Here is a 25,246-nt window from a genome sequence, read left to right as displayed (position 1 = left end):
CGTGGTTTTGGGGGCGTGGTAGAAAGGGGGTGGGGGAAAGGGGGTGGGGGGGAGGGGTCGTGGAGGAGAGGGGGTTGGGGTCTGTGAGAGAGGGGGAGAGGGGGTGGGGGCGTGGGGGAGAGGGGTGTGGGCCTGGGGGAGGGTCGTGGGGGAGAGGGGGTGGTGGAGAGGGGTTGTGAGGTCGTGGGGAGGGGGCGTGGGGGAGGGGAGTGGGCGAGGGGCGTGGGGGAGAAGGGTTTGGGTCGTGGGGGAGAGGGGCAGGGGCGTGACGGAGGGGTCGTGGGGGAGAGGGGGTAGGAGAAAGGGGGTGGGGGCCTGGGGGAGAGGAGGTGGGGGCATGGGGGTGGGGGAGAGGGGGAGAGGGGGTGGGCGTTTCGCATAGCAACCGGCAAGGGGGATCCGGGTCCCGAATCAGAGATCCGGTTTCCATGGCAACTCCATGACAAGAGGAATCTATAAGAGGCGTAAATATAAATGTTGTGTCGTTAAACCCTCCACCACCCGACATAGCCAATTATTAAAGTTTGTAACGTAAACAGAACATGCAAATTCGTTACTAGCACAGCAACCAACCGGTTGTGTATTGGAGAGTAAACCCACTGCAACATTTACAATCCGAGTACGACGTTTCGACAGTAATTACAACCGGCATCATCAGGCGGCAGCTAGATTGTGGCGAAATCCTCCTGTTTCGTTCCTTAAATAGAGGTATAGATGTGATGGCGTCACTCGTGAGCCCTTTGCGTGAATGCATATAAATTACAATGGGTATTCATTACCGGTTGAGACGTTTAAACGAATCATCTGGTGATGCTGCTGCTGTTGATTCGTTGACAGTGGTGCGTAAGCAAGAAAAAACAATAACAACCACGTTCGTCACTGACAGTGGCCGTAAAATAAAAAAAACTAAATACATAAGATGCGACGTTTCGGGCAAATTGGCCTTCTTATGATTGTGTTTTTGCTTTGTTTGCTGTTGTAACGTTCTGCCCCCCCCCCTACTGGACAAAAATAGCTTTTCGGCTCATCGGATTCCTCCACTTTAACACACGTTGGCTTTCACGAACGTGTCGCGTTCTAAACGCAATATAACAAACAAAAAAACATGTATTTACGGATTCCTCCAGTTTGAATAAACATTCCGGATGATCATATTCTTGGTTCTTTCGGTAAAGTCACGTAGAAGGGAAATACTAAAGTAATACAAGTTATTGTTTTATTTGTATTATTTTATTGTTGCCCTTCTACCGAAAGAACCAAGAATATAAATCCCTGAAATCACGAAAGCTTTAAATCGATAATCGTGGGGTCCAACCAGGGTCCAGTCACGTGGCCACGCTTTGCGCTCCCATTGGTCCAGCAGCGAGCGGCGCCTCGCGCTTGGTGACGTCGCTACCCGGAAGTGTAAAAAGCGCGGGAAACTGACACGCGACTTTGGCAGTGAATTGCGGACAGCGGTGGTGGTGACGGTGATAGTGGCGGTGGTGACGGTGCTGTCACGCTGACGCTACCGGGGGTATTCTCGCCACAAGCCGGCTTCTCTAGGTCGCGCCAGTAGCTCCCTGGTGGGAACTCGACTCCGGCGAGCACACCGCCATCCTCACGGTACACTTAGTCACATATTCACTTTAAGATGTTTTCTTGTTCATGTTTTTTGTTTGTTGCGGTTGCACCCGATTCAAGAGCCGAATGGCTCACAGGGCTATACCTAATAATGAACTTGAAATTAACTTGAACAGGCGCCGCCCTTTATTCGGCTGTTTAACCCCCGTCATCCGCGAGCAGAATTCGAAGCCGCGCTGCGCCTTTTGTGCATGCGTTGTGATCTTGCGCGGTACCCGATCGTTGACTGAGACGTGAACGGATTGAATCGCTGTATTCACAAAGCGCGCTCGCCTCTTCGTATGCAAATAGTTTGTGCCTATCTTTTGCTCCCGTGCTTCGGAAATCTGAAAAGCATCGCTTAGTTTTTGGTAATTGCGGCCACTGCTGGTACCGCTACTTCCACCGTGGCCTCTGGGAGTCTATTTGGCTCTGCTTCATGTGTACGTGGGCGCCGTGGTGGGGAGACGTTAGCTCTCTCGCCTGGTGTACAAGGAGGTCGATCCCGACCCTGACGCCTGCTGTATATTTGGAGTTGCACGTCTCTCTCCCCGTGGGCGCGTGCATTTCTCCTCCGGGTCCTCCGGGGTTTCCGTGTAGAGTATTTGGCTGGTGTATATATTTCCACGTGATATAAACCACTTCGTTGAGTTATAATTTGTGACCCAGTCGCTTCTAAAAAAATTAACTATATAGCTTAGTCGGCCTTCCCTACTAAAATAAAAAATTTTAGTTGAGTAAAATAAAAATTGTTTAATTTACATAGTGCAGTCAAGTATAGTCCGTCCTTCACAATAGATTAACAATATGGCCAGCCAGTGCATTCAAGGAATCTTTCTTTTTTCAAAGTTTTGGCCAGATGCTTAAATAACAGCATTGTCAAGACTGCCAACAGCGTAACAAGCGGAGCAGATTTTGTTTCTGGTTATCAATGATCACCATGCAAAGATGTGATAAGGCCCAAAGGATGATGCCAATTTGGGCTCAGAACGGCTATTACAGGAAAACCGGTCGGATTGATTTTTGAACGCTGAACTTAATCATGAAAAAGCACCATTACCAATGTGCCTCAAAAGAATAACTTTTTTTAGCATAAATTACATGCTAAAACATACTAAGTCGAAACGGACGTGAACGAATAACGTGATGATATTGAGACACACGAGTTAAGAACAGTACAGTGCGTGAGTGGAACAGTTGTTATTGCTCATGCATCTCTAACCCAATGAGTGTTGCGCCGCAAGACAATGCTTGATTATGACAGTCATCCCAGTGTCAGAACGCTCAAAAACGTGCACACACATTGAGTGATTACTTCACCACAGCACACTTGTCACATTTGGTTTGATTGATTTCATTGCAGGTGATAATTACTGGGAACGTTATTCATCACATCTTTCTCCATATTCAATAAAACACCATTGTGGCAACACAGCGGTGATGGTAGCAAATAGAATGTGGAATTGACTTGTTTAGAAGGACGGGGATTACCTATGTTTCTGGATTATACGATGAAGAACTGACATTAATTCTGCTACTTTCAGGTTGAACGCCCGGACGAGCTGCCATGAGCAAGAAAAAGAAGAAAAATGCAGAGTTGCCACTGGATCAATGCGTGTCAGAGGTCAGCACTACCACAATGTTTATTCTGGCATTGTATCATAACCACATGCTTGCTGTCTCTATCCAGCCAGATGGCACTGATGGCTAGTTGTGCTTGACTCATGGTTGGAAAGTTGTGCCAAAATATCGGTTTGACTGTAAAGCGAAGAAATCGGAACAGATGGCAAAGGGATACCCATATAATCTGTAAACCAAAGACCACTTTAAGGGCTGTCAGGAGTAGCTCTGTGATATCCACTTCGGTGGGATATTTTTTACATGAAAGGTTGCACCGCTCTTGGAAATATCTACCCAAGTCCTTCCTCGTAACGTTCACCAGTTATGTCCACTTTTACTTCCATTCTGTAGATTTCAGAATACGTTCACTCGTGTAAATAAAATCGCCTCTGTCGTCGTTTTTGTTATGCCCTGTCCCATCAATCACTCGGCTGCTAGGTTTTGTCAACATGTGTATTACTTTAGTATTTCCCTGAAAGAACCAAGAACCAAGAAGATGTGTAACTGCGCAGATTGTGACTGCGGTGGTTGTTACTTGCCACCGCTCCGCAGGTGCACAAGTGTCTGCGAGAAAGACTGTGCCATGGGGCGCTCACCGGCATCCCGTTGTACATGGAGCCCCAACGCAAGTAGGCACTGCGCATGCATCATCTTGCCGTTTATTCGTGCTCTATTCTTTTCAGCTGGATGGCGCTGGGGTGCCATCTCACGATTCGCAGCTCGATTAAATTTTTTAAAATCCTGAAATGTACATCGAGCTCAATTGAATGTAAAACACCTACTCTTGATAGCATTTCATTACGAAATTTGACAGCCCAACCAGATTTCCACTCACCTAATCAAAGCGGCATAATTTCCCTGGTGTACAAGACCACTGCGTTTGTGGAGTCACCTCCGACTGCAAGGCTACCTCATTACAAGTGACACGTTCACAGCCTCATGACAGGCATTCGTTCGTCTTCTGTATTTAGCAGCAATGCTTGAGAAAGATGCTATGTAATCCATTTTCAGAGCGATTAGCGATCGAGGTTTGCACATCTAAGTGCAAATTGAGTCTTCATTTAAGCAGTGCTTAGGAATATTCCTGACGTTAATGGCTGGAGCCATTTCAGTCGTAAAATGTAACATAGTGACTGAGTAGTGATTAGCTGTCACAGGCAGATGAGTATAATCCTTTTCATGCTGGGCTGTATCTGTGTGTAAATAGATGAAAGACAACTAGAGGGGGTTGTATTTATTTTTGTGAAACTCGGGCTCCTTCGGCACAGATTGACACCATTTCTCTTACCAGTCAACGTATGGGCCCTCGGCTGTCAATTGACGGGGCTTAAACAAGGCCACCCAAATGTGGGAAGCTCTCCACCTCTCACAAGGAGTTGTTGTGACGTTATGGATCTGGCTGAAAGGTGCAGTGCTCCGGGTTCGAGTTCAAATTTTTCTCGGAGGTTTTTCTGCAGGATTAATAAAATGATTAACTACTGCGAGAAATCAACATTGGTTGCCCTATTATGCAATGACTGGCACCTGCCTTGAGCACGTGGAATTTCCACCAATTGTTTCCATCGGAGATGAGATCCGCCGCAATGGTCATTTGAGCAGAGAATCACGTTTGTCTTTGACTTGTATTGAGTTTTGGCTCAATATTGAGCAGCAATGGCACTCGTTGCCCATGTCCCTGTGTGCATGTTGGCAGGCACTTGCTGGAGATGCTCAAACGAACGACCACACAGGGGGAAGGCAATTCCGTGCTGGTGGTCGGCTCCCGTGGCTCGGGAAAATCCATGGTGAGGGCCTTTGGGAGTGACGATAAGAAGCTGCCCCCATTCCCACAGTAACCCTTGCGATTATTGAAATAAAGTTGTTCACGTGAGGATTGGGGCCCAGTATATGCAGCTGCGTGGTGTCGTGTTGGCAAACATCTCGCAGTCAGGAGACGTTGCGAGTTCAATTCCCAGTTTAGGGGCGACCTGGTTCACCTTTGACAACTGGGTTTGTCCTTTGGATAGGCTAGCCCTTGCCATGAAAATGTTGAATTTGCCTGGAATGGACGATGTCAATAGGTACATGGTAACTGTTCCAGGCTATGTGGACATTGCAAAGAGGTTAGAAGGACATATCCAGGGAAAAACATGTTGGTTCATTCACCGTTTCCCACTGGGGTTTAGCGCCTGGTCCTTGGTGCTAATTTGTTTGGTTTTGCCGCTGCAGCTTCTGAAAGGCGTGCTGAAGGAGCTGCTGGAAAACAACTCCATCCGAGAGAACCTCATGCAGGTTCATCTGAACGGTGGGTGGTACACATCTACACGTGTCGCTGAATTGGGTTAATGCACATCGTCATGGGTTTCTCTGGGCAATCTTGTTTTCTCTCACATACGGAAGGAATTGTCCAATATCAGCAAAATATCACAATGGAAAATAAGAATGTCCTGCATTGGAGGACCACCTACATGATTATGGTGCCTCCCCCGTCAGGTTAGTATAAGAAGAATAAACTCCGATTTAAAGCTTTCGTGACTGCAGGGATTCATATTCTTGGTTCTTTCGGTAAGTCACGTAGAAGGGAAATAATATTTTTCTTTTATTATGTTTTATTTTTATTAATTCCCTTCTACGTGACTTTACCGAAAGAACCAATAATATAATAATAAACTCCTTAAAAAAAGTTTTTAAAAAAACAACGGTTTTATTCACAGTCAAGAAGTACGTCAATGATGCGGCGCCTGCTCCCACATCAACGCTTACTTGAATTCATTGATTACTTCCGTAACTCGTTGACACGGAGCAGGCGCGCCTGAGACACGTGGCGCCTGCTTCTTGGGCGAGGCGATTCCAGAGTTTAGGGACCGCGGCGTTTTTGACCTCCACAAATATATATATAATTAACAAGTCGTCTATACAAAATGTTAATTGCTTTAAAGGAGGCAATTAATTGATGCCGAATTTGATACAGGCATGCATTGTCACCGGATCTGAGTATGTGTGCAACATTGGGGATTGATTGGACAACGGGAAGTGGACGAAATGTAGATTGCAAGATTTGACGACGATTTGACCACGACACAGGAATCAAGTTAAGTAAAACTGTTAAAAAAAGTCAGCCTTGCTTGGTTGCCGTGAGTCAGTCGTGCAAAGTCCGCATTTCTGTAAATGGGCACCCTTCTATCCTGAGGATGAAAAACTGTTTACTGCTCATACAGTGGTTGTAACTTTAATGACTGTGGAGGAAGCTGCTGGACCTAATGGAGTTTAAATCTTGACTTAAAGCTTTCGTGACTGCAAGAATTCATATTCTTTGGGTCTTTCGGTAAAGCCATGTAGATAGAATAAATAATAAAAAAACATTTGTTCTATCTACGTGGCTTTACCAAAAGACCCAAAGCATACGAATGGAGTTTGCCCATTGGTCCATGGATTAAAAGTTACATTACTTTGGTGATTAAACAATCCACCAAACCTGTTTACTTAATATTGTCACAAAGTGTGTGTGTGTGTGTTGAGCGGTACTGCAATGGTTAGCCACTTTGTCGCTGCTGAAAAATAAGTTCATACCTCAGTGGGCTTCGCCTGCTTGGAATGGGATGGTTTATTTTATTTGTATGTTGTGGGTGATTTGTTTACCTTTATTGTACTTGGCACTACTGTAATGTTTTTGTATTGTTTGTTGTAACGTACCTACCGGCCCCAACTGGACATTTGTGAAAATGAGCTTTATAGCTTATCAGATTCCTCCAGTATAAATAAATATTTTGATTCTGCTTCGAGCACGCTGCGCTACAACCCAACGACCCGAGTTCTATTCCCGCTCACGACCAACACCAGTGACGATGATCTGAATCGGTCCTGGGCCTCGACTAGGTCAACTCGGTCTCAAATGAGTACCCGGTGAGATGTGTAAACATCGCCACTGGGGAGGCAAAGGTGGCCGGGGGCATGGTGCTGGCCAGCCACTCCCTCATGGGCCTTGCCAGCCTTCATAGGTGCTCGCTAACAGCGCTTGCCCCAACATTCTGTTAATGGCGATATGGGGGATCATTGTCTTTGCAATTACAAATTCAGTGTGCAGCTTGTGAATGTGGCAGTGGTGCTCTCACTGCACTGTGTGTGCATGCGCGTGTAGCCGAAGGCGGAGTAATTAATGCCACGAGGTGTGCCTCTACTCACGCACGTGCTGTGCGCTCGGCTGTCGTCCAGGCCTCCTGCAGAAGGACGACCGCATTTCACTCAAGGAAATCACGCGGCAGCTTCAGCTGGAGAACACAGTTGGGGACAAAGTGTTTGTGAGCTTTACACCCACATCCTTCTGAAATTGTACGAGCAATGCCGCGTGCCGGGCCAGTGTTGAAATGCCAGCGGTCGCTGCTCCGCCGTGTGATTCGTCAAATAGCCGTTAAGTAATTGAGTCAGAGTGCTTTTTGCACAATTTGAGCTTTATTAGTGTTCGGCTCTATCGTACCGTAAGTGCAAATGTATTTTAACTGCTAAAGCTCTCCCTGACCAGGCTGGCTGGTGGGGGGACAGGGGAATTGCCAAGGTGTGGAACAGTTTCTTACCCGAGGTTGTACACCAATTGTCTTCCAGGGGAGTTTTGCGGAGAATCTCACCTTTCTGCTGACAGCATTAAAAAGCGGTAAGCGTGAACTATTGTCTTGGGTCCCTCTTGATAAATGAAAGCTTGATGTATTAAAATCGTGGCACACTCGTAGTAAATTTTTTTTACCAGCTTTAATATGAAAAAGGAGTGAATTATACTGCCCGGAAGGTGTTAAAATCCTTGTTGGGTTTGATTCGCTCGGTTATTCCTCTGCAGTTGGCAAACCCAGCCCCACTTTGTGGGAAGGTAGGAGTCATCATCCTATTAGATTGAAATGCAGCCCTGAAGTTAAATTGGAATTAGGCAGCACCCATTGTGTGAGGTGGTGTGGAGCAGTAGTGCGTTGCTTTGCACACTGCTACGAATCGGGCGACATGGGTCTGATTCCCGGCCATGGATAGCTTTACCGGACCACCCCATGCACCAACCCACGCTGACCAGCGTGGTGAAGTATGGTCAAACAACACTCATGACTGACAAATGGTTGTGGGGCGATCTTCATTCTGCATCGGACGCATTAATTGTGTTCTTTACATATTTTCGGGGGGTGGGGGGGGTGGCACTTTGGCTGATAAGACATCAGTGTGAGGTCTGCCACACATTTGAAACCATTGGGTTTGACAGCATGATGGGGGTATTTTTACATTTGAGTATTGTCAGGGCCGCACTAAAGGCCACCAAGGCCCGTAAGTGGCCCGCGGGCCTTGCAATGAAGAACACTGATTTAGATTGTTGCCATCGTGTGGATATGGCAACTGGAAACCGGGAGCTGGATTTGTATGCTATGTATGTATGTTGATCTTCTCTCGCACCGTACGTTGCCAATTAACTGTGTCGTGTGCAGGCGAGCGGAGCAGTACTCGCCCCGTGCTGTTTGTGCTGGAGGAGTTCGATCTGTTCGTCCAGCACAAGAACCAGGCACTCCTCTACAACCTGTTCGACGTGGCAAAGTCTGCCCAGACGCCCATTGCTGTAGTGGGACTCACGTGCCGCTTGGTAAGTCCTGTTATGAACGCATTACAAATGTTTACGTGTGTTTTATGCTTTTTTTTTTTCACCATATAAGGCCCACTGAACTATATATAGCTTTTTCAGAAGCGAACCACTCACAAATGATAGCTCGAAGAAATTACTTGTCACGTGGAAATGTTTATCAATCAAATACTCTAAACGCATATCGATTCTAAATGTGGGAGGGAAATACCGGAGGACCCGAAGAAAAATTCACACGGCCACAGGAAGGACGTGCACACTCCAAATATGCAGGTGTGAGGGTCGGGATCGAGCCCACGACCTCCTGTACACCAGGTGAGATAATTAACATCTCACCATCGTGGCACCCCTACCTTTGTCCTCCAAGCTGTATGAATGGGTTCACTGCAGTCGTGTTGATGAGTCTATGTGGACATCATGGGTGTGTGTGTATATATATATACACGTGTGCAGCATCCCCTTTTGTCAATCCATTGCTGGATGAAGGCTTCCCCACTCCGTGGGGTTATTTAACAACACTTTACCATCCTGGGCAGTCGGTGAAGATGGGCAGTGTATAGACTTACAACGCAGCAGTTTGTGTTGCACTGCCCTCTGCTGCCCGCCCTGTACACCCACCCTATAACAACAACGCCCTGTGCATAGTAGTTGCCCATCCGAGTGCTGTCCAGGCTCGGCCTTCGTGCCCGCAGACATTGACAAGATCGCTGAAGAGAATAGGGCACATTGAAGAGAATGGGGTGGTGCCACGGTGGAGAGCCTTTGGAAAACAGAAAAAAAAGAATAGGTTTCATTTTACATAGCGTCAAGCATGCAATTGCATCCCACAATGCTGCACATCAATTAGCCAGTCCCTTATACAGATTATACAAACAAAAAACAATACTTATCAAATAAAAATAAAAGATTCATATTAATACGTAAATAACGATTTAAAAAATGGCCATAAGAAAACAATCATCATTTATGCGCCCCATAATGAACACAACGTAGCATATGCCTAAATAGGACTCAAATATGTCCATGTTACCCACATGCCACGTTTATAAGTCGAACGGTTCGTAAAATCGGAATGCAATAATGCACTATTTAAATGCCCAAACGGTCAGTGTTATGAAATGTGTTACAGTTCAACAAAAAAGGGAAGCATTGTTAAACTTATAATTAGGAAGAAATATTGTACATTTGCCAAACCAAATAGTTCTGCGGTTCGGTTCACAAGTGCGAGCTCACATTTGCAAGTTGGACGGTTAAAAATGTATAAGTTATGGTAGCTCGTTCGTGTGTTTCATTCTTCGTAAGTCTGGTGTTTGTAAGTCGGGGACTGGCTGCGAATGGTTAACTTTCATGAGCCCTAAAGCCTTCCGGTAATTGAATCCTTACGCAATATAATTTCACAACTTATGCAGCTCATTGCTGAACATTTTTATTATCTTAAGTAACTGGGCATTTGACTAGATGCACTCGATATTGTAAGTGCCGGGTGATTGCTGCAGGAATCGTATTTGAATTCCACGATTCCACCGTAGGCAATGCCTGCAGGAATCGTGTTAAAAAAATTCCATTTACTTTCAGGGGATTTTCACAGGCTTAGCATGCCCTCTAGTGGACACCCTTGGACCACTTTGAATCTTGTTTTATTGGAAATGCAGGAACCTATTGAATTTAATTAAAATCACCAAACTTTAAAATGTGTTTGGCTTGATAGCAAGCGTGCTAATGATGAGGAAACCCGCATGGCCATTTGCTTAACGGTCTCTTAAAATTAACCAACCGCTGTTGCAGGCTCGAACAGATGAGGAAGTTTGTGGGTGAAAGGTTTTTATTCACAGATATCCGACGGTTGCTGGAGCACTGTTGGCTATAGTGGGAAGTGGGCCCTCTCAGCTGGTCTGGCTGTGTGTGTGTGTGCGCGCCTTGGGCTTAGTTACGTACTGATTAATCACCCGCCTTGGCCCACTGCTGAGCGTCACGTATCCTGACTTCTGGTTAATCACTCGCTCGCAGGCTTCATGAAGCTCGATAGCAGTGTTTAGCATTAGATTTCCCATAGAGAGACTGGCCCCTGCAAGATAAATGTGGGATTTCCACTGCTGACTCATGGCTGCAAATTTGAGATGAGCACTGCCCTCGTTCCTGTTTGAGCAGGGAGACACTTTGACTGAAATGTATTTAATCAGAACAACTCGAATGCCTCTGCTGACTTGAGGGTTAGTTGTCGGGCTAGTTACTAAAGTCAAGTAGAATTGTATTCCCACACAGGTGGGTGCTGGCCAATGCTCGTCTCATTTAGCGGTGTTGTGCCAGCAGTCGAAATTCCACATCCCTATGGTGGGGGGTCAAAATGTACGTTGCATAAAAAGGTTTAGAAGAGGATTGCGGTCGAGTTGAATACGAGGGACCATGGGAATGTCCACAGCTGCGCATAGGTGTGGTAAAACAAAGAGTGGATTTTCAGTTCAAAGGACATGACTTTTAGGAAGCATCATATTTTTACAGCAGGATTATTTGATTAAGTTTTTTTTCCGTTTACAGTACAATAGAAGATGGAGACTTCTTAAGTCAACAGCAGCCATAAATATCTTTAAAACATAACGTGACCCATACTGGCAAGGAAAAGCAACAGGAAAATGTGTTCAATCATAGTCCATGGTAATAAAATAAAATTATGTGCACAAAGGATACATGTGGAATAAAGCCTTGGAAATGTGTGAAGTTCACGATCCCACCGGGGACACAGCCACCTTCCACCCCGTCCGGCCCCGGTTGCCGTGGGCGCGTGGCTAACGCCGAGTTCCCTGCGGCCCCCGCCCACAGGATGTGCTGGAGCTGCTGGAGAAGCGTGTGAAGTCGCGCTTCTCCCATCGGCAGATCCACGTCTTCCCCTGCCCCGAGTTTGACGACTACGTCGCCGCGTTCTGCCAGACGCTCACACTGCCGCAGGCCTTTCCTGACGTCGCTTTTGCCAAAAGTTGGAACGACAGCGTCCAGGTGAGGCTTGCGGAGCCCTACCACCCGAGGGTGACACACGGTGGCGAGATGTTTAACTCCCTTGTCCGGTATGCAGGAGGTAGTAGCTTCGATCCCGACCTTGAACTCCTGCTATATATTTGGAGTTTGTATGTCTCTCTCTCCGTGCTTGGTTTGTCCCTCCGCATTTAGAATAAACACGTGTTTTAGACGATTTGGCTGCTATACATTTCCACGTGATAAGCCACTTTGTTTAGCTATCATTTGTGATAGCCAGGTCGCTTCTAAAAAAGAGCTATACAGCTCGGTGGGCCTTATCTGGTAAAAAATAAAAGATTTGTTTTAGCGTGTGGCACATGTCAGAGTGCACTGGCCTTTGTGTGACTTTCCAGGAGTGCACTTTTCTCATCCCCCTCAGTGCTGGCATGCCATTAGGCAGCATGAATGCACTGCATTGCTTATAAAAAAAAATTGTGTTGAACTGAGTGAACTGATAGTTGAAGTGGCCTGAATCCTTGAGAGTCACGTACCCACCTACATAAGCATTCGGTGCGCGTTAACACTGGGCATGCGGTGTAGTTCCGACTAAAATAACACGAAAGGTCGGTGGAAACATCGTAAAATTGCAGTTATGGTTATAACACAATTTGTACCGGGGTCTGTAATCGAGAAAATAATCAGCACGAATCATAAACCCTAAAAAAACATGCAGAGCGTTATCTTCTTGGTTCTTTCGGTAAAGTCACGTAGAAGGGAAGTAATAAAATAATAAAAATAAAACATAAAACATAATAAAATAATTTCATTATTTTATTATGTTTTATATTTATTATTTTATTACTTCCCTTCTACGTGACTTTACCGAAAGAACCAAGAAGATGAATCCCTGCAGTCACGAAAGCTTTAAATCGAAACAGAGCGTTATCGTTGTCGACAGGTCATCATGCCCCATGGCACCGATGCCTCCATATACCGCCGTCACTTCTGCCTAATCCCACATTGACCGTGTTGCACAGACAACATCCAACATCCCCGGTGCACTCTTACAATACCATCTCTAGGTCCCCACTCAACGACCGTCTCTGGTACTCTGCACTCTTGTCCTGCACACGTAACCCCCATACTGTCACGTCTACGAATCCGTGAACTCGGTACGTATTTTTATTACACGCTTTCTATGAACTCACTCTGTCTATTGTTGTTGTCGTATCCTCAAATCTTGTAACTCAATTTTAACCCACTTCCCAATGTGATAATGTGGTATCGACTGCGAATTTGGTATACTTATGTCATATTGATGACAATACTATATTCTATAAAAAAAATATATATTTTTTTTTAAACATGATTTTTTTATGTTATGTTTCGGCTTGGGTCTAATTATCCACGCTCAACTGACGGCTGTAAATCACCATGGCCCCTTACGTTATGGCAAACTTTGTGGCCACTTCCTGGAGTCGTGAAGTTTTACCATTACGAGTATGGTACATTTCATTAAAGCGTGTTTAAAAAAAAAAGTATTTTTAAATATTACTTATTATACACGTACATACATATAAATAACCAATTACCATGTTTGGTCTTCCTCAGTGCACTGCAGTCTTTTTAAAGCATTGTAACACTTAGGCTTTCGCGTGATGAAGCTGGTTGTAATAACCAGTGAAACGGGGCGTACTCATTGTAAGTGTTGTGGGTTTACTCTCCACAACACCAGTGTGGTGAACGAGTAACTAATTGGCACGTTTAAAGAAATAATTTTTGGACTCTAAAACACGATTAGTTATCCCTGTCTGCGTCTTTATTTATATTAGACTTTTGCCTCTCGTCATTGTCCCAGTTAGTAGAGACCCCTCTTCCCAATTGCATCCGCAATTACATAACCCTTAGCCACCATTAAAACTCTGCCATACGCGTGCAGCACACCTCCGATTAGCACGGCTGGTTACGTACGGTGCGAAAGAAGTTCAACAAACATACACACCTATGTGTGAAGGCCATAATTTAGTGCAGATTGTGAACAATGAGTTATAAGGCAATACATTTTAACATGCCATATAATGCAATTTGTAATTAATACATGCAGCACTGCATTATACACTGCAAGTCTAAGAAATAAAAACAAATCTTGACAGCCATTACATTGAGATGAATATGCAACGTATTAACCCTTTTCGTTTATTTAAAGGGGATGTCACACCCTACTGACTATTTAGATTGTGTGGGAGTGTGTGTCCTTATCCCGCCTAATATATTATCCCGACTATATAATTCCAATCTTAGTGGAAGCTCATTTGTGGTACAAATCCAATTAGCCGTGGTTAATTGGTCCCATTGTGTAGCTTTCCAGGCAAACGAGAGGTTGCTGTGAGGTTGCCATGGAGATGGCACGTGCAGAAGATGAAGCACATTTTGTGGCCACGGGTTTGGTGGTTCCTATACTCGGCCCACGAGATGGCCGCCCACATTCCACAGCCACTACCGGCAGAAGCTCAACCACTGCTTACAACCCGGTCCCCCAATGTCGCAATCGCCATCAAAACCCCACAGCCATCACCCGCCGCCTCCACGTGACATCACAACCAGCCCACCACTGTCACAGATATTCACCTGCAACACCCCACAACCACCACCCACCTCCCATCACCTCCACGCATCACCACAGCCAGCCACGACTACCATAGACATTAACCAATATCAGACAATCACATCCACTGAAAAAGTGTCCCGAAACAAAGCCAAAGTGCCTACCATAATAAAATGAGCAAGTGATAGAAATGTCACATGTACATAGGGCCTTGTCTCTCCAACAGACGACCAAAATAATAGTGATATAAAAAATGTAAGGACTTCATGGAATGTGAAAACCTTTATACACACACACCGAAAGACAGGTAAACATGAGGAGCGAAGATGAATGAGTGTATTCCTTCTGATTCTCACACGTAAGCAATTAAGAATCAGAATCTTTATTTAGACTGGAGGAATCCGATGAGCTATGAAGCTCTTTTTCACAAATGTCCAGTATGTGCAGGTCAGCAAGTTACATCAGCAAACAATACAAAAAACAATAGGCGTGCAAGATAGAGAAAATGGTAAGAAAATCACTAAATATAAATGAATACAAAATGTATAGGTAAGATTATATTATATAATTCTGATTTATAAACCTTCGGCAAGGCAGCAAAAACAAAAAAACGGTCCCAGACCACACCAAGATAACACACAGCAGTAGTCCCTCAATAAAATTGCATGTTAACATTGAACTATGGGCACACACGTAATGATCAAAGTTACAAATTACGTTTGCAAATGTGAATTGCTCACGTTCGTGAGGCTGGAGGCAGGTATTACCGCATAACCACTGACTTAAATGATATCATCTAGCTCTTGTCTCCTTCCGTTCAACGCTTTGGTGAACTGAAGTTTTTTTTTTATTAACCAGGCTTGACCGAGGCCGATGTTTACCTTGCAGATGCTGAGCGAGAACCAGGCGGTCAGGGAGGTGTTGAAAAATCAGTACTTCATGAGCAAAGACTTGCGTTCTCTCCACGCGATACTGGTGAGACCCGCGCTAGCACAGAGGGGACAGAGCAGACCTCCTCGCACATGGCCACGTTTTAACTGCGAGTTGGGAATATTGAGGTGGCCAGGTGGCTTGGAAGTTAGTCCCGGGCTGGCAATGCCGAAGTCTTTAGTTCAAATCCGAGTATGGTACACAGCTCACGGCATACCACCGTAAATGCTTTCGATCTGTTGATCTGTACAGTAACACACACACACACCACACAGACTAATACATTGACAGAAGTATAAATATAATGCATCATACATCGATAGCAATATGGGGTTATAGTTATTTTGTTGTTGTTTTGCAGCTAGCAGCACTGATCGGTTGACCTGACCCCAGGGCTCTCCCAATTAGTCTGGCTAGCAGAGGTTTCTCTGTAGATGGCATTAGAAAGCCATCATTGACAGGTTTATGCGATTATTTGGTGGTCAAATCAACATTAGTTCGTGTGAAGAATATAATAACCAAAGTAATAAGATTCTTCTGTGCACGATTGCCCTCGGTTGCTTCAAAGACGTTTGAGTCTTCTGCTATCAGAGGCTGCCTATTTAGCAAATCACTGTGTACCACCACTGTGTGTGTGTGTGTTACACAGCGTACAGTTATTCAGCTCAATTCATTTCAGTCAGTAATAGTCTGGATTAAAAACAATTATTCTGGGTCAAGTCGACTTCCGTGATCAAAATGTGTTGTAAAGCACTCTTTAGTTATTAAATATTGGTATGAGGGTGTGTGCAATTCACCCCCCCCCCTGCTCACCTCCACGTCTATCAATCAGTGAACTCAGTACGTTTTTTTATATACGTCTTTACATATATATAGCCAATTAACAATGTTTGTCTCCCTCGAGGTGCTGCAGTCTCTAAAACATTAGTTACCCCTGTATGCGTCTTCATTCAGATGCGATAATTACCTCTGGTCGTTGTCAGTCGTGCTCGGGTCTCTCGCAGGCAGTCGTAGTCATCGCCACGCTCGATGATTTTCGTCCACTTGCGGTCACATCAGACTAAAATAAACGGTGCGTAGGTGACGATTATTCTTTTTACTGTCGCTAATTTAATTTTGTGTTGGTGCCGCTCCTGAACGTCTCTCGCAGATGCTGGCTCTGAGCCGAGTGACTCTGAGAGCCCCAAGGATATCCGCCGCTGCACTGCAGGAGGCCAGCCGGCTGCTGACAGCCGACTCTGTAACCAACCTCCTGCAAGGTGATCTGCAGCGGCACGCAAACGGTGCTCATCATGAGCACCTCCGATCGGCACGGTCGCTGACGTACGGTGCGAAAGAAGTTCAACGTACACACGTACGCCGCGTGAGCGAATTCAGGCGGCGTAGGTAGCTGGGCGGAGACGGGCAAGATTGCGTGAAGCAAATGTATTTGTAACAACAGAATGACCTCGGAGGGTCCAAATGGCTGCTCGACTCGCCGTTATCGGTTTGCACGACGACGAGGCGCCCACCGTGGAGGTGGAGCGATTTACATCGGCGCACGTGCTCCGGATGGATCGTTGCATCCCAGGACTGTGAGGGATGGGGATTGCTTGGCGACGACTTCATCCGGCACTGGGTTAATCGTGGCCGATGTTGCCAGTGGTGTGGATGTATATAAAACTTCTTTGGCACCGTACATAGCCAACCGTGTTAATCGGAGCTGCAGGGGGAAGGACAATAAACAAAACACAAAGAGCACTTCGAAAGAGATTAGTTTTCAATCTAGATTTAAGTGTATAGCTCCCATGGGCTTCTGATGATAAAAGCAAGCTGTTGTAAACTCACAATATTTGTCCTTCCAAGACGTCGTTATGTTTTTGGTGCATGGCAAACGGCTCGGTAGTGCAAGGGGGAAAGTGGCGTCACTGTGAAGCTGGGTCGCCGAGAACAATGGGGCCCTGAGGCCGCACCCTGTCCTATAGCAGCTTCACCGCTGAATTTCACGAGTGGCACGGTTCAAGGCACTGTTAGCTTTCAACTTGTGACATTCATATAAGATTACATGTGCGTTTGCACAAACAAATACCATTTTGTAAAGTACACTGGCATTCTCATTATGTTTGTTTTAATTTAAGCCAACACTTGTTCACATAAAACTAAGAAATTTGAACCACCTTACTCTCATATCAGCATGGAGACACTGGAATTTACTGACAGAGCCTATAGCTATCGTGAAGTCGTCTTGTTTCGCTGTGTTAGACCTAACGCAGCATGACATTTGTTGTTTTTATTTGCCATGTGATGCTGTCGCCGTTGTTCATTGTCACGATTCGTGGCACTTAATTACAGTTTTGCACGAGCCTTGAGGCAGTTTCACGCGTGAAAATAGCTTAAAAAAACACAAATTGATTATGATCACGGGATCTTAATTCTGCATCGCAGAGAGGGTAAACGAATTTGGATCGAATGCGTAACGTGTGTACAGGCAGCCGGGCATCCTCTTGGTCGGTGTCACAGTATCTTTATAAGGTGCCTGGTTAAATTAACGGGGAATTGTGAAAGTGTGCTGTCGGCTGCAATTCGAAGATAGTCGAAGTGATTCCCTGCACAAATGAGCATCGGGACAGCGCTATTCTCTGCCCCATAGTGGCTGCCCATTCCATCTACAGGACAGGACTAATGCTACTAACTTCCTGCAAAGTGGTGCCATTTTATTGACCCTGTAGGGATTTTGATGATGGGCTTTAGTTGACTTGAATTTCAAGGACTCTGTTAAGTGGTGCCACCGATGGCGTCCGGTGGTTCGGAGGTGAAAAGTGCTGAGCCAGCACCGCTGAGGTACCTGGGTTCGGTATTGGGCAGCCACCCGTGGTTAAATGGGGTTCTTGAGATTAGTGAGCTGATGGTTTCATCCTAGTCACCAATGACTACTAAAAACACCATTTTAAACTTAATTCTGGAATTACTTTCGTGGAATTCCAGCTCTTGAGAATTAAAATATTACTTTTACTTACGAAATGCGCGTTACTTTATAGCAGGCCAGGTGGGAAAGTGCTGCCCTCTGCTGTGTGGATCGAGGCCCAAACTGCGCGACATCAGAAGTAATTCTGTGATATCCGCTTCCGCAGGTCGTTCTCTGACACCAGGTTTGCACCGCTCTGCGAGAGTTCCGGATGGGTCCTCCGTCCTGTGAAATAAAAATTAATAGCACAATGGGGACGATATTGAAAAAAAGAGACAAAAGAAATATTGATGTAAAAAGAAAAAACTGTGGCATCCATAGCAACAGAAGGCCATTGTGCGTCTCGGGATCATGGCCTAATCCTGAGCTCTGTGCCCTCCCTTCAGGGGTGTCCGTGCTGGAGTTGTGTCTCATCATCGCCATGAAGCACCTCAATGACATATACGATGGAGAGCCCTTCAATTTCCAAATGGTCTTCAACGGTAAGCAGCGAGCACCTGCAGTGCGGGAGGAGAGGCTGTCTTGTATTCAAAGAGCTCTTCGCCACATCCTGCTTTCTTCCAAGCCCAGCTTTGATCTCGGAGTAGACAAAGACAAGAATCCCCCCTCATAGCCTTAATAGACTGTAGGGGCACGTCCTATTAGTGAGAACCTATGAAGGCCAGCACCACGCCCGGCCGCCTTTGTTTACCCAGTGGCGATGTTTACACATCACACCAGGTACTCAAGCCCAGGACCGATTCCGACAATTGTCGCTGGTGTTGGCCGTGAGCAGGAATCGAAGTCGGGTCGCCGGGTTCGTAGCGCAGCATGCTAACCCTTTGCGCTACCGCTCCCGGGGTAGGCCCACTCCTCCACAAGCATCACTCGGCCAGACTGGTGTTGATGAATGTACAGTAATGCGTAAATGTGTCTCAATGTAAATGGGCAGTCCACGCACTTGGGAGTCATCGGGCCTCTGGCACGAGTTTTATGAAGAATTCCCAAGCCAAAGGAAACGAATCTGTATCATAAATCACCAGTTTCAACTGTCCAAAACACACACTGCCTTCACACAGACACGCTGCCTTTAATTGTGGATAACCCAGAGAACGTCATCTGTTCATCATGTACAAACAACGAGTTCCTCGCGTAAGAGACGTTTATCCATTCTAGATTTGAAGCTTTCGTGACTGCAAGGATTCATACTCTTAGGCTTTTTTGGTAAAGTCACGTAGGTAAAAATTAAAAATAAAATTAATAGAAGTAATAATAGAAATAAAATAATAAATCACGACGTTTCGGAGGCAACACAAGTCTCCGTCATCAGGTGGGACCGTCACAGCTAAAATTACTGCATCAAGTGAGGAAAAATTCCAAAAGACCAGCCCTTAAATACAAGTTAAGTTTATCCAGTTGATCCAGTATTTTCATTTGGATTAAAAAGCACTACTCGAAAACGAATTTTCAAAATAACGCAATGCAGTTCCCTCCTGAACAAGTTACGAAATCTCAAGTGATGTTGGAACACCACTTGTGTCCAGGTCAGTGAATTCAGACACGGATGGACTCGAGAATTATTTTTTATAATTCTATAAAGATCTCCAGTGAACAAATGTAATTGCCATGTAATCTTATGACGATCATTTTGGCTTTCAATGCAACCGTCAATGTTAGATAATTTTTCTAAAAGTTAAAGCTCGTGTACACATCCACGTATGTACAGCATACATTTTCCCAATGTGTATATGGTGGCAAGATATTTTGTGAAATCACAGCAGGCACCAAAACGATAGCCACACAGCCATTTGTTTAAACTCATGAATAATGTTGACAACTCCCCCAGGCAACGCAACCATCTCCAAAAATTCCCACATCGTCCATTAACATCGCTCTCACGCCCATGCCTCCTTGCTTCCAATCTATGGAAAGAAGACTCATGGATGTGGCTACGACCCTTTAGGGCATCCTGACCTCCCCCGTGACCCCTGAACGAACAGGCTGTGTGCCTGACACAAGCCCCTGAGGGTTGTGTCATCTTTAGCTCGGGTTTCTTGAGCTCGCACCGGTGGGCTAACTGGAGGAAGGAGCAACAGACATTTTAAACGTCGTTTTAAATGGAGGCAATTACTGAGAGGCAGTCCTGATGGTGTCATCTTGCTTCTTTGCTCCTCGCTCAACCCGCTGAGGGCTGACCTCCTTTCATGGCAGGGTCAGCACATCGCATGTACAGTCAACTGTACTGAAGTGCTGTCCATGTGGTGGTTAGTCTTCTGAAGTGCAGTGTTTTTTTTTGCTAGTCCACCTTTCTCGATGGTATGAAAATAGAAGTAAACTAAACTCTTTGATAGTTCAACGAATTGGCTTGTGGAAATTTATAGCAGCCAAATACTCTCGATGGGTGGAGGGAAAAACTTGAGGACCTGGAAGAAAAATCCACGCGACTACAGGGAGACCATGCAAACTCCAAATATACAGCAGACATCAGGGACGGGAACGAACTCATGCCCTCCTGCATACTCGGCGAAGCAGATAACATCTTGCCAGCGCGGTGCCCCAGATAACAAGTAAGCTTGGGCAGTATACGTCGCTGTTGGTCGATACGGCTGGTGGTCCAGAATAACGACACGGCAGGCTGGGAAGGGAGGTAACGCGCCCGAGACCACGTGCTGCACCACGGAGACAAAGCGATGAAATCAGCTCTTGTCTCGAGGCTGGGAGGATCGTTACATCGTAGGACTGTAACAGATGGTGACCGGCCTGGGGGAAGGCTCTCATCCAACAATGGCTCATTTGTGACTGATGATGATGGTAAACACGAAGAAGTATGCAGTTCAACATTTATATGTTCCCTACAAAAGCGTTTGCTACAGTGATAATTATGTCTGTGTACTGCAGAACGTTGTTCATGTAGGTCCACTTGCAAAAGTGGTGATGTTTTGTGCGTCTCGATGGGTTTATTTAATCTCCTGGTTAACTGAATGTTTGTGACTGACAATCAGCTCAACTATTCGGCCACCAGACTTCTGCCCCTACCACCCTTCACTTACCCTCATCCATGCCCAGCCATAGCACCTATCTTACCACTTCACACATGTGTACCGCATACCCCGCTGCCTCTCATCCACGTTGCACCCATCTGTCACCCTCATTCACCATCGCACTCCACCGTAATTCCTCCTTCCCTACCCCTGCAACAACATCAGTTCCATTCCCAGCCCCTGTCCCTCCATCCCTTCCATCACCTCTCTCGCTGACCCGTTTGCTCCCCTTTTGCCCCTTGTGTACCGCCGTCGGCTTGTGTTGTTAAGTGCCCTGAAAAGGGCGCTGCTGTATAAATCCTAAATAGAATATAATTGTTGCCCGATTTAACTTGAAATTTTCGTTTCCCAATTGTAGCGCGGTACTCGGCATTTTATAGGTGATCAGCAAGCCCACGTGACTTTTATCAGCAGGCCCAAGCAACTCTCATTGTTTCCCTTCCCTAGAATACCAGAAGTTTGTCCAGAGAAAAGCTCACTCGGTGTACAACTACAACAAGGCAGTGGTAATGAAGGTAAGTCGTCACTGTTGACATATCTTACGTGCGGTGTCCTATCCGTGTTGACGTCGCAGGTGCTTATTTGGAAATGGGCTTGATCGCTTTTTCTTGAGTAATCAAATTCGTTGGTGAGGAGTTCTCTTCCCATTATAATCGCTCCACACTCACTGTGAACATCTTCTGGCTCGTTTCTCCTTTGGCTGCTGTTATGACACCAGCCTCACCTTTTGGGTCAACAATGCCTTCGAGTGATGTAGCCTGCCCAAACTCACTGAAGAGGAGTGCGGGAGAGCGAGTGAGCACTTAATCTGTAGAACAATTAAGCATGCCTGTGCATGAGGGAATGGGCAGTTTAGGGGTAGACCAGCCGATGCCATGTGAATGTGGAATTTCTCTCCTGTCTAACTGCTCTCAAGAAAGTTGAGTGTCACCTCTCTGCTAATTGGAGTCAGAGGACACTGGCTTGACATGCTTGTAAGATATTTGGCTTAATTGTAGCATTAAAAAAAGTTGTTTGTGCAAGATACATTTCTGCTTTGGAATTTCAGGACGGAATGTTTTTACTACCAATGCTCAACATTTATCCAAAGTTGAGCTTGTTGGACGGATTAAAAAAACAAATTGGTCCACACTGCCAGAGCACCTAAGCCACTGAAATGCAGGCCACCCGCACGACGCAGACGGCACAGCTGAAACGCAACCCCGGTGCTCTGACACTAACACGCGCGCACACGTTCGCACCCAGGCCTTCGAGCGCCTGCAGGAGATGGAGTTTGTGCATTCGGCCGAAGGTCCGGGGGGGCGCGGGGCGGGCAGTGGCCATGTGCAGCGCGAGTACCAGCTCATGCGGCTGCTGGTCCACGACTCGCAGCTGACGGACGCCCTGCAGCACTACCCACAATGCCCCACCGACGTGCGGCAGTGGGCCACCTCTTCACTCGGGTAGCTCGGAGAGGGGTTGGGGGGGGGGCGTCTCCCTCGTCTCGGCGTTCTTGTCGTCCCGTCTCCTGGTGGCTCCGTTGTACGCCGTGACTCTACCTCCAGAGCGACAATGACTGCCGGCTTGCGGGCACTGGAGCTGGCTTCAAGCTCGTCCCGTGGCGATGGCGAGAATATGGACTCTCTCTTGCGGAGGGGCTCGCTCGCATCGCGGAGTGGCCCCGTCGCACGCTCAGCCAGGCGAGGAGAAGTTCACACGGAGCGGTTGAGATGGGAAAAACCCCTCGCCGCCGCCGTCTGCATTGACGCACCTGTCACCTGAAGGACCCCGGGGTGGTGTGGATGGGGGTGGAGTTTTCCCACCCTTTCAAACGGCCACCTGAGTAAGGGGGGTTGGAGAGGGGGGAGTTTTCCCACCATTTCAAACGGTCCTTATAACAGAAGTATACACAGTAGGCTTAACATTTCAGATAGTGGCTCTTCTGTTTTGAAGAAGGGTCATTGCTAAGAAAAGAAAAAATCGTTAATTGATTTGTCTGCTATGTTTATTTGTTTCCTGTTGCGTGGCCATGCTTTCATTCTGTGTTTTTGGAAAACTACTTCAGCCAGTAATGCAAATTATTTTCAACTGCAGAGTTGATGGGAATGTGAAAGCGAGCAATGGGCTGCCACTATTTCAGTGTGCACAGTAAAGTGGTGATCGCTTTCACACATTTTTGCCATTCATTAAGTATTTTAAAGTAACTTATACTCCGATGAAATAACGTGCTGTGTTTCTGACACTAAATAAACGCTGCAACAGGACTTGCTTCGTGACATTGGTGAGATGCTCATCGGCCGAGCTTAGGGGTGGCCAGTAGATGGCAGTAAGTAGATGGCTGACCTATCTGCATTATAACAAATCCTTCATATGTTGAACTTCTTTAGCACCGTACGTATGCATCTCCACACAAAAAATCACGTTTCTTACACAACTTATCAGCTGCATGGTCTGCTGAATGTATCTTTCAATAGCATTAATTTAAGATGGGAAAACTGGACTGGTTGCAACACTTGTCTCATCAGCAGTCAGGCTTGCTTCATGCTGGTGAACTGCCAATATCTGCATCATAGTTACGTATCCTTTAGGAACTGCAGTTATCTGCACGTGAAAAAAAAGGTTGATAAGGATTTGTCTAAATATCCCATCTCACCTTGGACACATGCAGCAGGACCCAAGCAATGGCTGCACGCAATGCGATGGGTGATGCAGGTGCCTCACATCCGAGTTGGGGGGGGGGGGGGCCTTGACAACCACCATGAGATATGGCTTCAATAACCGCGTAAAATAACTTTATTAAATGATGTGATTAGGCAAGATGAGCCACTATATAAACCCTAGGCGTGACCGTGCGAGACATCAAATATTTGGGTCCCACCTGACCGATTGCTGGCACCCCCTTAAGCTGAAGATGGACGCTTGTGTTGTGCCCGAAGCGTCGTGATTTATTTTATACCTACGTGACTTTACCGAAAGAACCAAAGAGTATGAAAATGTAAGTGACACCACTGGCGATGCCACAAGCATTTGCACGTAAATTGACCCGATCCACCATGCAACAACCGTTGCATGCACACCACACGACTTGAAACAATACGCAACAACCAATCACAAGCCATGGTGGTGCCAGGCTGAGTGACCGCACAGTTCCTGCAGGTAGTTGGTAATTAGCGGAGTGTTGGTGGCTTATCGCGTGCGTAAGCAGCGGTTTTTTACAGCGATATACGAAGTTGCAAGCTCAAGTCGCACACCACTGCTTGCCTGAGATACTCCAAACAAGGCGTATGGAGGGGGTATATACATCAATTTTAACACATAAAACACATTCCTGCGGAGGGAGCTGGTAGGAACGTTGGGTTGCTCAGTCAATGGCCAGGGTCAACGGCGGCGTGGTGTATTCCGCAAATATGCCCGACTGAGGGTGGGCACAAGCCGGCGTGAGTAGGTTAAACGTTGAGTTTTATAAGGGCACCACGGGGTGACCAGCCCCTCCACACCCAGCCCCACCCCTCCCATTTTTGATGCACGACGGACGGACACAATAATCCCCTGTGGGCTGGTGTAACCAGGAGGTTCCTACCAGTAAAAATTGTTATTGTTTATGCTTTAAGTTAATATTTTTCATTTTTATTCTTCCTGTGGGGTCACCTCAAATCCATCGCTTACAAAACTCAACCGAATGAATTGAGACGAAACAATTGATACATATTAAAAGATTACACTTGTAATATATTCGTCTTAGATGCATTTCAAAAAAGAATTCATGCATGCAGTAATATTAATGGCAGTCAGTTTGAACATTTGTAAACCATTTAATTAAATAACTATGCGTCCGAACTTATGGGGCAACCCTCTGTCTATTTTGTCGTTTCAAGTTATGGTTTTTGTTCAAAGCGGGTCTCGGTCAAGTTCTGCTTACCCATGCAAACTCATGCTGAACAATTGCAAGCTTACCCAGACGAGCTGATTTGCCGTGCACTGCACTGGGCAGACAACTTTCAAAACGGCCTTAA

At 46.1% G+C, this 25,246-nt stretch overlaps 1 protein-coding gene across 1 annotated transcript; it reads left to right on the top strand.

Annotated features, from left to right (window-relative positions):
• Positions 1-1,382: 1,382 nt before the first annotated feature.
• On the top strand, positions 1,383-23,497 carry ORC4 (origin recognition complex subunit 4). Its single transcript, XM_078609354.1, has 14 exons — positions 1,383-1,605; positions 3,147-3,226; positions 3,775-3,851; positions 4,916-5,006; positions 5,431-5,506; positions 7,414-7,499; positions 7,801-7,849; positions 8,658-8,809; positions 11,624-11,797; positions 15,249-15,335; positions 16,441-16,549; positions 18,621-18,716; positions 21,702-21,769; positions 22,500-23,497. The coding sequence occupies exons 2-14, from the start codon at positions 3,170-3,172 to the stop codon at positions 22,698-22,700; spliced, it is 1,323 nt and encodes a 440-aa protein (XP_078465480.1). The 5' UTR covers positions 1,383-1,605; positions 3,147-3,169; the 3' UTR covers positions 22,701-23,497.
• Positions 23,498-25,246: the final 1,749 nt, after the last annotated feature.

Source organism: Lampetra planeri, chromosome 2 (assembly GCF_965212315.1).
Source record: "Lampetra planeri chromosome 2, kcLamPlan1.2.h2, whole genome shotgun sequence".
Lineage (NCBI taxonomy): Eukaryota > Metazoa > Chordata > Hyperoartia > Petromyzontiformes > Petromyzontidae > Lampetra > Lampetra planeri.
This window is presented reverse-complemented; position numbering and strand designations above follow the sequence as displayed.